The 12,414-nt window shown below is 35.8% G+C and overlaps 1 protein-coding gene across 5 annotated transcripts in view; it reads left to right on the forward strand.

The window, feature by feature from the left end:
• Srpk1 (SRSF protein kinase 1) overlaps positions 1-12,414 on the forward strand; it is a 68,414-nt gene that overhangs the window by 30,511 nt on the left and 25,489 nt on the right. For all 5 annotated transcript variants that reach the window (XM_078020125.1, XM_021721959.3, XM_040282559.2 and 2 more), the window contains 3 exons: positions 1,185-1,272; positions 2,356-2,443; positions 12,231-12,337. In XM_078020125.1, the coding sequence (XP_077876251.1) occupies positions 1,204-1,272; positions 2,356-2,443; positions 12,231-12,337 (264 nt within the window). In that variant the 5' untranslated portion in view covers positions 1,185-1,203. The remainder of the gene's footprint in view (positions 1-1,184; positions 1,273-2,355; positions 2,444-12,230; positions 12,338-12,414) is intronic.

Consider the following 12,414-nt stretch of genomic DNA (forward strand, 5'->3'; position numbering starts at 1 on the left):
AAATACCTCTGTAACATTGACTATTTAGCTAAGCATAAATCATCTTTTATTTACTTTTATGACTTACAAGATTTTATTTTATAAAGTGTTTTACATCCTATAGACCAAAACCAATTTTTCTTTTAACTGAATCTTTTTTGTCACATTTTCAATACTTAGACAAAACATCACTGGGGCAAAAAAAAAAAAAAAAAAAAATCCCTCAGTGTGACTACGCCTGGCTGAGTCCCTATCTTTGATGAGACAGTAATTGCTATCTATGTACCTCACTATATATATATATATATATTTGTGTTTGTGTGTGTGTTTGTATATTTGTCTTTTCTGGGCCACATCTCCAGCCCTTTTGCATATTTTATTTGGAGACAGGATCTTGCTAAATTGCTTAGGGTCTAGGTAAGTTGCTGAGGCTGCCCTTAAACTTGTGATCCTCCTGCCCTAGGCTTCCAGGCCACTGGGATTATAGGCATGAATTACTGCACACAGCTTGTGTCATTTTGTTTTCATCCAAGTATTCCTTTTGGGGCGCGCGCGCGCGCGCGCTCTCTCTCTCTCTCTCTCTCTCTCTCTCTCTCTTTGTGCTGAGGATCAAACCCAGAGCTTTGTGCATGCAAGGAAAGCGCTTGACCAACTGAGCTACATCCTCAGCCCTCTTCTGGCTTCTTACAGGAAAGTGTGGTATAGCTTTTATCCTTTTAACTTTTGCCATATAGATGTATACGCAGTAATTCTGATTTGATGAGGCTTTTCCTCTTATTTGTTCTAGTTTCTTGGTTTTACTTGAAATTCAGGGGGTTATTAAGAAGGTAGGTTTAGCTTAGAGAAAAGATTCAGCGACAGGTTATCTGAGGATAGATTATTTTCTTCCTGTAAATGAAATCTGGGCAGTTCCTTTAATAGTTATAAGCAATCCACAGAAGTAGCTCAAGCTACTTTTGTCTACAGGGAAATATGAAATAAGTATTTGTATTTGTTCACTGTGTCTCAGTTATAATAAAATCTTAGCTTCCAAAAGTGAGAGTAGGCTGGGTTCAGAGGGTTTCAGAGTTCAAAGCCAGCCTCAGCAATGGTGAGGTGCTAAGCAACTCAGTGAGACTGAAGTGCCCCTGAATTCAATCCTCCATACCAAAACAAAAAATTGAGGGCAGCATGTTTAGTCTTAATTGCTTATGTTTGTTTCTTAGAGGGAAGAAGTTTGTGGCAATGAAAGTAGTTAAAAGTGCTGAACATTATACTGAAACAGCTCTAGATGAAATCCGGTTGCTGAAATCAGTGAGTATTATATTTATGAATTATAAAGTTTTATAAGATACTAAGTGGTAGACTCTTTAACATGGCAAAATTTTTAGTGTACTTCTGATAGCCTAAGGAAGTTTAGAGGAAGAGGACAATATTTGCACATTCTAGTCATGTAGTTGGGAATTGTTAGGACATGCTGTTGTAAGAATTCTCCCTACGCAGAGAGACACCCCTAAAATTTTTCAAACTGAACTTTATTGAGCATATTTTGTATACCAGATCATGGTAAGAATACTTCCGATACACACAGACACCCTAAAATTTTTTCAAACAAATAAAACTTTATTGAGCATGGTTTATATGCCATAAATATTTATGTCTTCTACTGTGGTTAAAAGGAAAGTTGTGTGATTACATTTGGAACGTCTATTTTATGTTTTAAAATATGTAACATAAAAAATAAATACTGCATTCATTAATTCCATCTTAACCTGGAAACTTGAGCAGATTTTATCCAAAAAAATTATCATTTTGTTACAAATTAAGAAGAAATCAATGTGATAAAAATTAGAGAACCTAGATTTTGTTTCATCTTTATCCTGGTATCTTCTTTATCACTTCTTTTTTTTTTTTTTCTCTTTCTGCCCCTCAGTGTTTCATTCATTTTATGAATGTTGGACCAGGAAATCTCTAAGGCAATGTGCCAGTTTATGATGAGAATAAGGAGCATGTCCCCAAAAGCAATTCAGTGTACTATATTTAGTTTGTTTGTTTCTTTTTTGTGTGTGTGTGCTGGGGATGAAACCCAGGGCCTTCTGCATGCAAGGCAAGCATTCTACCAACTGAGCTATATCCCCAACCCTACTGTACTGTTTATTTAAGAAAGTTTTTGGATTTGAATCCTGTGAAAGCTCCTTAATTCCTCACACTTGGTAACCAGCAGTTGATTTGGAGGCAGCACTTCAAGTCACAAAATAGTTGAATTAGAAAATAAGTGTATATATTTATAGGAGCCCATTCTTGGAGTTGGGTTGCTACAGGTATTCTTCCTCTACCATTTGGCTTATTTCCGTGCTTTTTACCTCTTGATGAATATTGTCTCTTCCCTTTGTACAGGTTCGCAATTCAGATCCTAATGATCCAAATAGAGAAATGGTCGTTCAACTACTGGATGACTTTAAAATATCAGGAGTTAATGGAACACGTATCCTTTTAAGAACTTATTCTTAAATAAATCAGGAATTGACTTTATCTCAGAGAAAGGAGCTGGATTTGTACAAGTTGCACTTATGTGATTTCTTAGTAAATAAAATATAAAATTACCTTCTTTTATTGAACTTTTCTGATTTATGTCTATTTTTGTGTGGCATGCTTTTTCAGGATATTCTTTTGGGTTTCCATCTTAGAAAAATCAAAGCAAATCCAAAGGAACCATTTTAAAAAAAAAAAAAAGCTTTGTGTTACTAAATAAATATTCTATGATCTTTATCAACTATCACAGAAATTTTAGGGGAACTAATTTTTTTTGTGTGAAAACTAATAGATAAATAAGATTTTAAGTCATGATTTTATTTTTTCACCAGATCTTAATATAAGAGACTGCAGATGTAGCTTTTGTTTTGAATATGATTGTTTGCATTCTGTTGTAATGGAAAAACTGACTTATTAAATGGTTTTATATAGATTTTTAGAATTTTAGTGTTGGAGGGAACCTTAACTGATTTTCTTTATTTATGTGTTTTTGTTTGTTTGTTTTTAATTTTAGATGGACAACATGCCTTTATTTTGTTTGTTTATTTTTATGTGGTGCTAAGGATCGAACCCAGTGCCTCACACATGCTAGGCAAGCGCTCTGTCACTGAGCTACAGCCCCAGGCCCCTGATTTTCCTCATAAGTTAACTGATCAATCTGATGTGCAGTGAGCTACTTGAAAGGTTATTGGTTAAGAAAGCCTGTCAGATTTTTCAAAATCTGAAAAATTCAGATTGGAGAATCTAAAATTATTTAAGTAGATACCTAAAAATGGATAAGGAAGCCAAGAGTGATGGCTACTAGGGAGACTGAGGTAGAAGCATAACAAATTTGAGGCCAGCCTGGACAACTTAATGACACCGTGTCTCAAAAATAAAATTTTAAAAGATTTGGGGTTATAACTGGTGGTAGAGTGCTTGCCTGGCATGCCTCGGGTCCCAAGTTCATTTCATAGTAATATGCACACAAGCGAAGCATAAGGAAAGAGATGTCATACATCATTCTGTTTTTCATGTCTGTTTAGCTTTTCTGAACACATTCTTATTAACTGGTGGGGGTTTTGTATTTGTTATTGAGATGGGATACAAATGGCTGTGTAGTTTCATGTGCCTGTGGAAAGAGGTTTGGACAGATAAGCAGGAAGAAAGGATGAGGAAAGAAGAGGTATTAATGTGAAAAGGCTTATCATTCTGAAGTTTTGAATCATTCCCTTAGAGAAGTACAAATCAGAAACCCACGATTGCTAAGTAAAATCGCTGACATTCATCTTAAAACAGTATTTTACCTGTTGTGGATACTTTGTAGGTGGTTCCATGTGTGTGCGTGAGAGTGTGTAGATGGTTCTGTGTGTGTGTGTGTGTGTGTGTGTGTGGTTTCAAAGTAATAAAAAGGTTATATAAAATCTATGCAGGATGTCATGATAGCCATTAGATTCTGTCTTGTTATTCAGTTTTATAATGTTTGTCAAATTGTGCCAGATTTCTTTACTTATTTGGTAAAATAACAAGTAAAACTATAGAAATATTCTACATATTCTCCTTAGTAATATTGAGGACCTTTGTTGAACTATAAGGAAAAAGTCTTTTTTTAAAAAATATTTATTTAGTTGTAGATGGACACACAGTAACTTTATTTTTATGTGGTGCTGAGGATTGAACTCAGTGCCTCACATATGCACGGCAAGCGCTTTACCACTGACCTACAGCCCCAGCCTCAAGAAGAAGGCTTTTAAAAAAAATCATCAATAGATCTGAATTTCAAGTTTAAGGTATTTTTGAAATATTACTATGTGATTTCTGTTGACTTTTTAATTATTTTTCTCCCCTGTACTTAGCCATTTCTCTCTGCTCTTCTTCCTGCATATCTCCCAGCTGTCTTTGCTACTGCTTTATTTGCTACTATTAGAAATTTAAAAAGATATTACTCAGAGTTGTGTTAAGGGTTAACTGATTATGTCATTCACCTGTCTTTATCCCTTTTCACAGCATAGCACACCTACAGATGAAGCTGTATAACAGCAGTTTTCTTTGTGTCTGAAAACTGCTTTTTTCTAGATCATTCTTCTTTCTCATATTAAAATATAAAAGATCCTGAACTAGATACTTAGTATTGACTTCAGTATTAAATAAGTTAATTCTATTTCCATGGCCATTAAGAAGAATTAATAAAGAATAATAGCTGGTATCTATATAATGACATTAAGCCAGTGAGTCATTATTGGCTACTTATACACCTAAGTCTTCAAGATGCCTTTTTTTAATTTTAAACTATGTACTTAATCTCTGTTGCTAACTCCTCTTATTCTTAGTGTACCCTAAACATGGCTCTTTTTCCCCAGTATTTCTTATTGGTGCAAATTGTTGGAAATAATGATGGTATTTGTTGTTATATATTTATACATGCACACAGTGTAACAGTATAATTTGGCCAATATCATTCCTCAGTATTTCCGGTTTTTATCTCTCTCTCTCCCCTGGCCCCTTTCTTCTGCATTACTACTCTTCCTTTGATTTTCATGATCCTAACCATGGCTTTACTCAGTGATGTTATTAGCCTTTTGTTGTTTTTTTCACACCTTCTCCTCAATTTGGGGTGGGGAGTACCGGGGATTGAACTCACTGAGGCACATCCCTAGCCCTATTTTGTATTTTATTTAGAGACAAAGTCTCATAGAATTGCTTAGCACCTTGCTTTTGCTGAGGCTGACTTCGAACTCAGAGATCCTCCTGCCTTTGCCTCCTGAGCTACTGGGATTACAGGTGTGACACTCTTCCCAGCTCCTCAATATATATTATATATTTTTAAAGATGGACAACATCTTTATTTATTTATTTTATGTGGTGCTGAGGATCGAACCCAGTGCCTCACATGTGTGAGGCAAGTGCTCTACCATTGAGCTATAACCCCAGCTCCCTCGATATATTTTTTAATGTATTATTTTTGAGTTTAGTTATTACTGTTTCTTCTGACTTGTCATGTCAATCTTCTTTCACCCAACTTATCTGACTCATCCATTTTGATCTATAACCAGTTATGACATTCTTCTATCCATTTTTTTAAGCTACTAAATATGTCACGATTTTTATTTCACAAAATTAAAACATGTCAAATTGTAATTTGTTTTTTCTCAACAAATAAGAGGACTGTAGCTGTAGCTCAGTGGTAGAGCACCCTTGGGTTCAAACCCCAGTACTGCTGGGGGAAGGGGTGGACTTAAAATTTTTTTATCTTTTTTGTTTTAAGCAGTTTGCATTTTTTAAAAAAACTTGTTTTGGTAAATTTCAAATATAAAATAAGTAGAATAGTTTTATAAATCCTCACAGATCCATTACCCATTACAGCATTTATCTCATAACCAATCTTATTAGAGTGTATCTCTAAAAGACAAGGGATCTCAAAAATTATAACCTGAACAACAAAAAAGAAGACTAGTTTCTTATCATCAAGTTTCTCTAGTCAGAGAGTCAGTGTTTCAGTTTCTCCAAGTGCTTCATGCTTTCTTTTCTCATTTTTTTCCTAATGTATTAAATATATTTTAACCTTGTACAAGCATTACAACATCCATCACTATAACTTTCTTGCAGTGTCTTTGGTGTGAGTTGATTTTTTTGTAACAAAATATCTAAATTCCTTTTGTATTTCCTTTTGTGTAGACTATTCTATGTGGTTACCACAGGTATTAGATTTGCTGTCCTAAAATCTTTGAACATTTTGAACAGTTTTGAATTTATACGAGCTTAACTTCACTATCATACAGAACTACTTTAATTTGCTCCATGCTCATTCCTTGGTTATTGGTGTTACAGAATTATCTTTATATATTATGTTCCCCCAAATAAAAACTAGTAATTCCTTCAGAAGAATAGTGGTTTTTAATGTAGCTTAGTTGGAGAGCACTTGTCTAGTATGCAGGAAGCCCTGGATTTGATCCCAAGCACCACCAAAAGAAAAAAGAAAGAAAAAAAGGGTCTTTAAATTATGTAAAAAACAAAATGTGGAGTTATAAACCAAAGATACAGTAATACTAGCTTTCATAATTGCCTGTGTATTTACCTTGAGATCATTATTTTTTCATATGGCTTTTGAGTTTCTGTCCTTTCATTTTACTTTCCAGGACTCTAGTGGTATAAATTCCACTATTCACTGTTGGTATGTGACTGTCTTAATTTCTCTCTCACTTTTTTTTTTTTTTGTACCTGGGATTGAACCCAGGAGCCTCATATCCAGTCCTTTTTGTATTTTATTTAGAGATACTAGATACTTAGAGATAGGGTCTTGCTGAGGCTGCCTTTGAACTCACCATCCTCCTGCCTCAACCTCCCCAGCCACTTGGATTACAGGTGTGAGTCACCGTACCCATCTTTTTTCTCCCTCAGTTTTGAAAGATGGTTTTGCTAGAAGTAGGGACAGTCTTTCTTTCACCACTTTGACTATATTGGCCCACTGCCTTCTAGCCTCCAAAGTTTCTTATGAAAAATTTGCTGATAATCTTACATGTGACAGATCTCTTCTCTTGCAATTTTCAAGATTCTTTCTTCCTCTTGTTTGAGTATAATATACCTTGGTGTGGATCTTATTTTTGCTTGTCCTATGATGTGGATTTTTTGAGTTTATCTTATTTTTAGTTCTCTGAGCTCCTTGGATGTTTATATTTGTGTCTTGGATGTTTATGTTTGTGTCTTTGGGACTTTTCAGTCATTATTTCTTCAAATATTCTCTCTGTCCCTTTCTGATTTTCTTCTAAGACTGCCACAAATGGGCCACTTCATTATACTCTTATCTTTTCTTTCTGTTCCTCAGACTCAATATATCATTAACATTGCCCTGTCTTCTAGTTTGCCTATTCTTTTTTCTGCCTGCTCAAATCTGCCTTGGAATTCCTCTAGTGAATTTTTCGTTTCATTTGTACTTTTGACCTCCAAATTTCTTTTTGGTTACTTTATTTCTTTCCCTTTATTGATAACTTGTTTTGTTCATACATCACTTTCTTGACTTTTTTCCACATTGAGCATCTTTAAGACAGTTGTTTCAAAGACTTTATCTAATAGATTTGCCATCAGGTCTTTTTTAGGAGCAGTTTTTGTTTCTTTCAGATAAGCTACAATTTGTTGAAAACTGGACATTGACTCTTGCATGGTAACTCTATAAATCAGATTCTGCCCCTTCTTCAGGGTTTGTTGTGCTTTTGTTTGGATTTTACTATCACAAAAATCTCTGAAGGATCAGCCTAAAACGTAATTAATGGTCTTAGGTTTTTTTGGAGAGCCTGTACTTTTCTCTGGGAATGCATAGTCAATTTTTCAATGTATGCAATTGCTCTCATACATTCTAGTCTTTAAGTCTGGCTTCTAAAGGGGAATCAGAAAAATGAAGATGAAGAAAAGGGCAATGACCCTTTAAATCTCTAAGTCACTTGGTATGGCAGGGGCTTGAAGCAGTTAGAGGTGTAAAAGTATATCTTTTTATACCTCATTTCTCTGATTAAAAGCTGTGGTCAAAGAACAGATCCTTGATGTTTAGTTCAGCATCCTTTTTGTGCACCCTGGCTCCTCCTGCAAGCTATGTGCAGGGCTACCTCCACAGGTCTGAAAGTAGGCAAATGGTAGCTGCTACTGTGCTGAAATTGACCAAAATCAACCACCATTTACCATCCAAGTCTTCCCTTGGAAGTTGAAAGCTTTCAGTATACTTCCAGAATTTCAAATAATTACATCAGAAGGAATCTGCCAATGCAACACCTAGGAGAGAAATAGGTTACTGGGGTGGATTCCTGTTCCACCAGAACCCTCTCTAGTTTTTTGTTTTGTTTTGTTTTGTGTTTTGTTAGTTAGTTTGTTTTGAGTTAGGATCCACATGAGCTCTTTGGCAGTTTTTTTAAATTTATTTTTTAATTATAGGTTGACATAATATCTTTATTTTTATTTTATGTGGTGCTGAGGTTTGAACCTAGTGCCTCACATGCTAGGTGAGTGTTCTACCTCTGAGCCACAACCCCAGCCTGGCACTTTCTTTATTATCTGGCTCATCAGGATGTTCCAGGCTTATTTTGTACATTTCCTCTAGAATCAAACATTTCTCTACTTCTGTTTTGTGAGAAATGGCATCCAGAATCTTAAGTGCCAAGAGTTATGCTTTGCTACTGAATTAATCATTGCCATTATTTTTTTTATGATGTCTTGATTTGTTGCAAAAAGTAGTGCCTTCCTTCTTCCCCTCCCTTTTTTTGGGGGGTTGCTTGAGATTTCTCTCACAGCTTACTCTTGTGGCTGAGTAAAAAAAAAATTTGGTTGTTTGGATTGTTTTTTCTCCATGTATCTCATTTTGAATGTTTTCAATTGTTGTAGCTTTAAACTCACTAATTTTATTTTTATTCTTATCTGCCATTTATCCCATTCATTTTTTACATTGTACTTTAATGAGTTATTGTAATTTTGGATATGTTTTCCTGCAATTCTAGAATAATGATAATAAGATAATGTAAAACAGGTTTAAAGATAATGCCAAACATGTTGTTGACTGCTGGAAAGCTTGCATTCCTATAAATCTTGACCTTCATTCTTGGGTGCACAGTGCTTGATTTAGAGCTAAACATTCCTCTTTACTGAGTCAAGACCTTCCTGAATACTCTACCCAATGCCCTGGGACAGTTCTCTCTCTCTCTCTCTCTCTCTCTCTCTCTCTCTTTTTTCTTTTTTAATATTTTTTAGTTGTAGGTGGACACAAAGCCTTTATTTTATTTTTCCTCTCTGCCTCTGTTAGTTTCCTCACATACATGCACTTGTTAGTACTCTTCACAATACTTGAAGGGAACCCTCTGTAAATTCCCAAGTTCTCTTCTATAACTTTCTCCTCTTTGATGCCTTGTATAGCTTCCTTGTCTCCCCAGAATTTCAGCTCGATCTACTCAACTCATAGGGTGACTAGAGAGTGTCAAGGCAGTATAGTGGGGGCAATCTTAGAATTTAACTCATTTGTTTCCTTCTTTTCAGGGATTGTTGCTCTTGTTCCCCAGTGTCCAGAGTTTTTTGCTGTTTTTTTATATTTTGTCTTTTTTGGGGGGGGGTTCATTACAGTAGCTTGAGATTTGATCATGTTGTTTTGATTTGTCATGTCCCATTAACCATCCTTTCATGTCATTAACCTTTTTTTTTTTTTTCTTATTTGGTTAAGAATTTAGGCTAGTTATTAGTTTGTTTCATAATTCAGATTTGTCTGATTATTAGTTCAGTTAATCAGTTTTGTCAAGTATGATAGATAATGTCTTATTCTTCTCAAGTGTATTGTATCAGAGGGCAAACAGTGCAGATTTGTGTTTATCATTGGTAGTGCTAAGTTTGATTATCTCTTTGAGGCAGTGCCTTATTAAATTCACTGTTTTGAAAAAAATACCTCGTTCCTTTTATAATTAATCTGTGAAGTGGTATTTTGATACTGTGACAATCATTTTCCCAAAAGTCTTTTACATAGTAGTATCATTGATTTTCACCTGAACCTGGTATTATTATAGTGATTATAAAAATGATGATTTTTCTGTTTCCATCATATTTTGTATATTTATCATTTGACTGTCTTTAAAGAAGACATTTCCTTTCTGCCCCTTTCACACTAAAATAACATCAGTATATGTACTCTTTTGTGGGAGGGGCAGGCAGTCCTGGGGATTGAACTAGGTGCTCTACCACTGAACTACATCCTTTTTGTTGTTGTTGTTTAGTTGTAGATGTGAACAATACCTTTATTTTAATTATTTACTTTTATATGGTGCTGAGGATCGAGCCCAGTGCCCCACCCGTGCTATGCAAGCGCTCTACCACTTAGCCACAACTGCAGCTCACATCTTTTCATCTTAATTGTGAGACAGGTTCTCGCAGAGTTGCCCAGGCTGGTCTTAAATTTGCGATCCTCCTGACTCAGTCTCCCAGTTTTCTGGGAATACTACAAGCTTATGCCACTGCACCTGGCTATTTTTAGCTAGTCTGTTACTCATAACTTTACTCTTCAAAATAGTCCTCACTTTGGCAACTGCATTCTCTTCAAAATATTCCCTTTTTTTTTTTTTTTTAAATTCCCTTGTTTGGCACAGCAAGGTGTGCTAAGCTCATCCTGTATTTTTCCTGTCCTGTAGCCTTGCATCTAGCCATTTTTCTAATCAGTCTAGGCTTTCTTTTAGTTGCAAATATTATTTAAAACAAAAATCTGTGCTGGGATGTAGCTTAGTGGTGAAGTGTTTGCCTTATACACATGAGATGCTGGGTTCAATCCTCAGCACCATATAAAAATAAATAAAATAAAGGTATTGTATCCATCTACAGTTTTTTAAAAATAAAGGCATTGTGTCCTTCTACAACTAAAAAAAAATTTTTTTTAATACCTGGACAGTGGGTTGTTGAGAGCCACAGCCAAAGGGGCCACAGCCAAAGGGGCCCCAGCAAACTTCCAGCTGCCAGCAAACTTCCAGCTGCCGGCTGATGATTGGCTCACAGCAGCCCCAGCAACATCTAGCTGATTGGCTCCTCCATGGAGCTGCTCATTGGGGGACTTCTTTGGTTCCGCCCATGAAACCCAGCCAATCTGCCTCAAAAGCATGAGGATTGTGGGAGGTGGAGAGGCTGGTGTGGGGGGTGAGAGGCTTGTGGAAGCCGGTGGTGGCAGTTGGGCTCTGAGGGTTTTTTCCTGAGGAGCTGTTTTGTTTGGCGTTTCTAGTTCTAAAAATAAAGTTAGTTTCTTTTGATAAGTGGCTCCTGAATTGTGCCCAGCCAGACTGCGGCAGTGGGTTATTACTATATTATGTTTATGTCTTGACTATTTAATGTATGTTGAAACTTATGAGGATAGAAGACATCAACATAAGCCTAGTGCAGTGTCACACACCTGTAATCCTAGTGGCTCAGGAGGCTGAGGCAGAAGGATCACAAGTTTGAAGTCAGCCTGGGCAACTTAGAAAGACCCTGTCCTGAAATAAAATAGGTTGGGGTTGTGGCTCAGTGGTTTAGTGCCCCTGGGTTCAACCCCTAGTACCACCCACCCACCCAAAAAAAAAAAAAAGATGACAACAACTGAAACTATCAAAATTTCTATAATGCCATACACACTCAAAGAGTAGGCTCAGAGTATTCCTGGTCTGTGGTGTGATGAGAATGTTTGAATATAAAGAGTACACATGATGGCACTAGGATGAAGGTTAGTTTATAAACTATAAAGCATAAATCAAGTCAGTTTTCTATTTTTTTAAACAAAATATTGGGCTAAAGATCTATAGCTCAATGGAAGTGCTTGCCTGCACAGGGTTCAATCCCCAGCATTGTAAAAAAACAAAAAAGAAAAAAAGGTTGACATTTTTTTTCTAGTTTTGATATCTAATAATGCCTTGGAATCATTCAGGTTTTGTTTTGTTTTAGTTTGAGACTCTGATAGTAGGAACTATTAACCCTCTATATTAGGGAAAAAACTGCTTTGCCTAAAACTCCTCAATAGCTTTAGCTTAGTGCTTGCACTGTGTGTGTGGGTTTTATTTCTTTTTACCACTGAGTATATTAATATTTATAGTTTTTATCAAGAAACTAGCTCTTTTTTCATGGATTTTTTTAGCAGTAGACCTTGGAATTTCAGAATATTGACAATCAAGCTCTGTAACTTTTTGTATCAAAAGAAAATAATATGTAACATTTTCATTGTGGTGGAATCTTTTGTTTTGCCCTTTTCTCTTGTGCCTCCTTTTTATTCCTTAATGAACTCCTAGATATCTGCATGGTGTTTGAAGTTTTGGGACATCATCTGCTCAAGTGGATCATCAAGTCCAATTATCAGGGGCTTCCACTGCCTTGTGTCAAAAAAATCATTCAGCAAGTATGTCTCTTTCTCTTTGCTATGTGGTCATTTTTCAAATATTGCTGAAGATCAGGTGTTCTTATTCCCAATAGAAT

This window comes from Ictidomys tridecemlineatus, chromosome 8, assembly GCF_052094955.1.
Source record: "Ictidomys tridecemlineatus isolate mIctTri1 chromosome 8, mIctTri1.hap1, whole genome shotgun sequence".
Lineage (NCBI taxonomy): Eukaryota > Metazoa > Chordata > Mammalia > Rodentia > Sciuridae > Ictidomys > Ictidomys tridecemlineatus.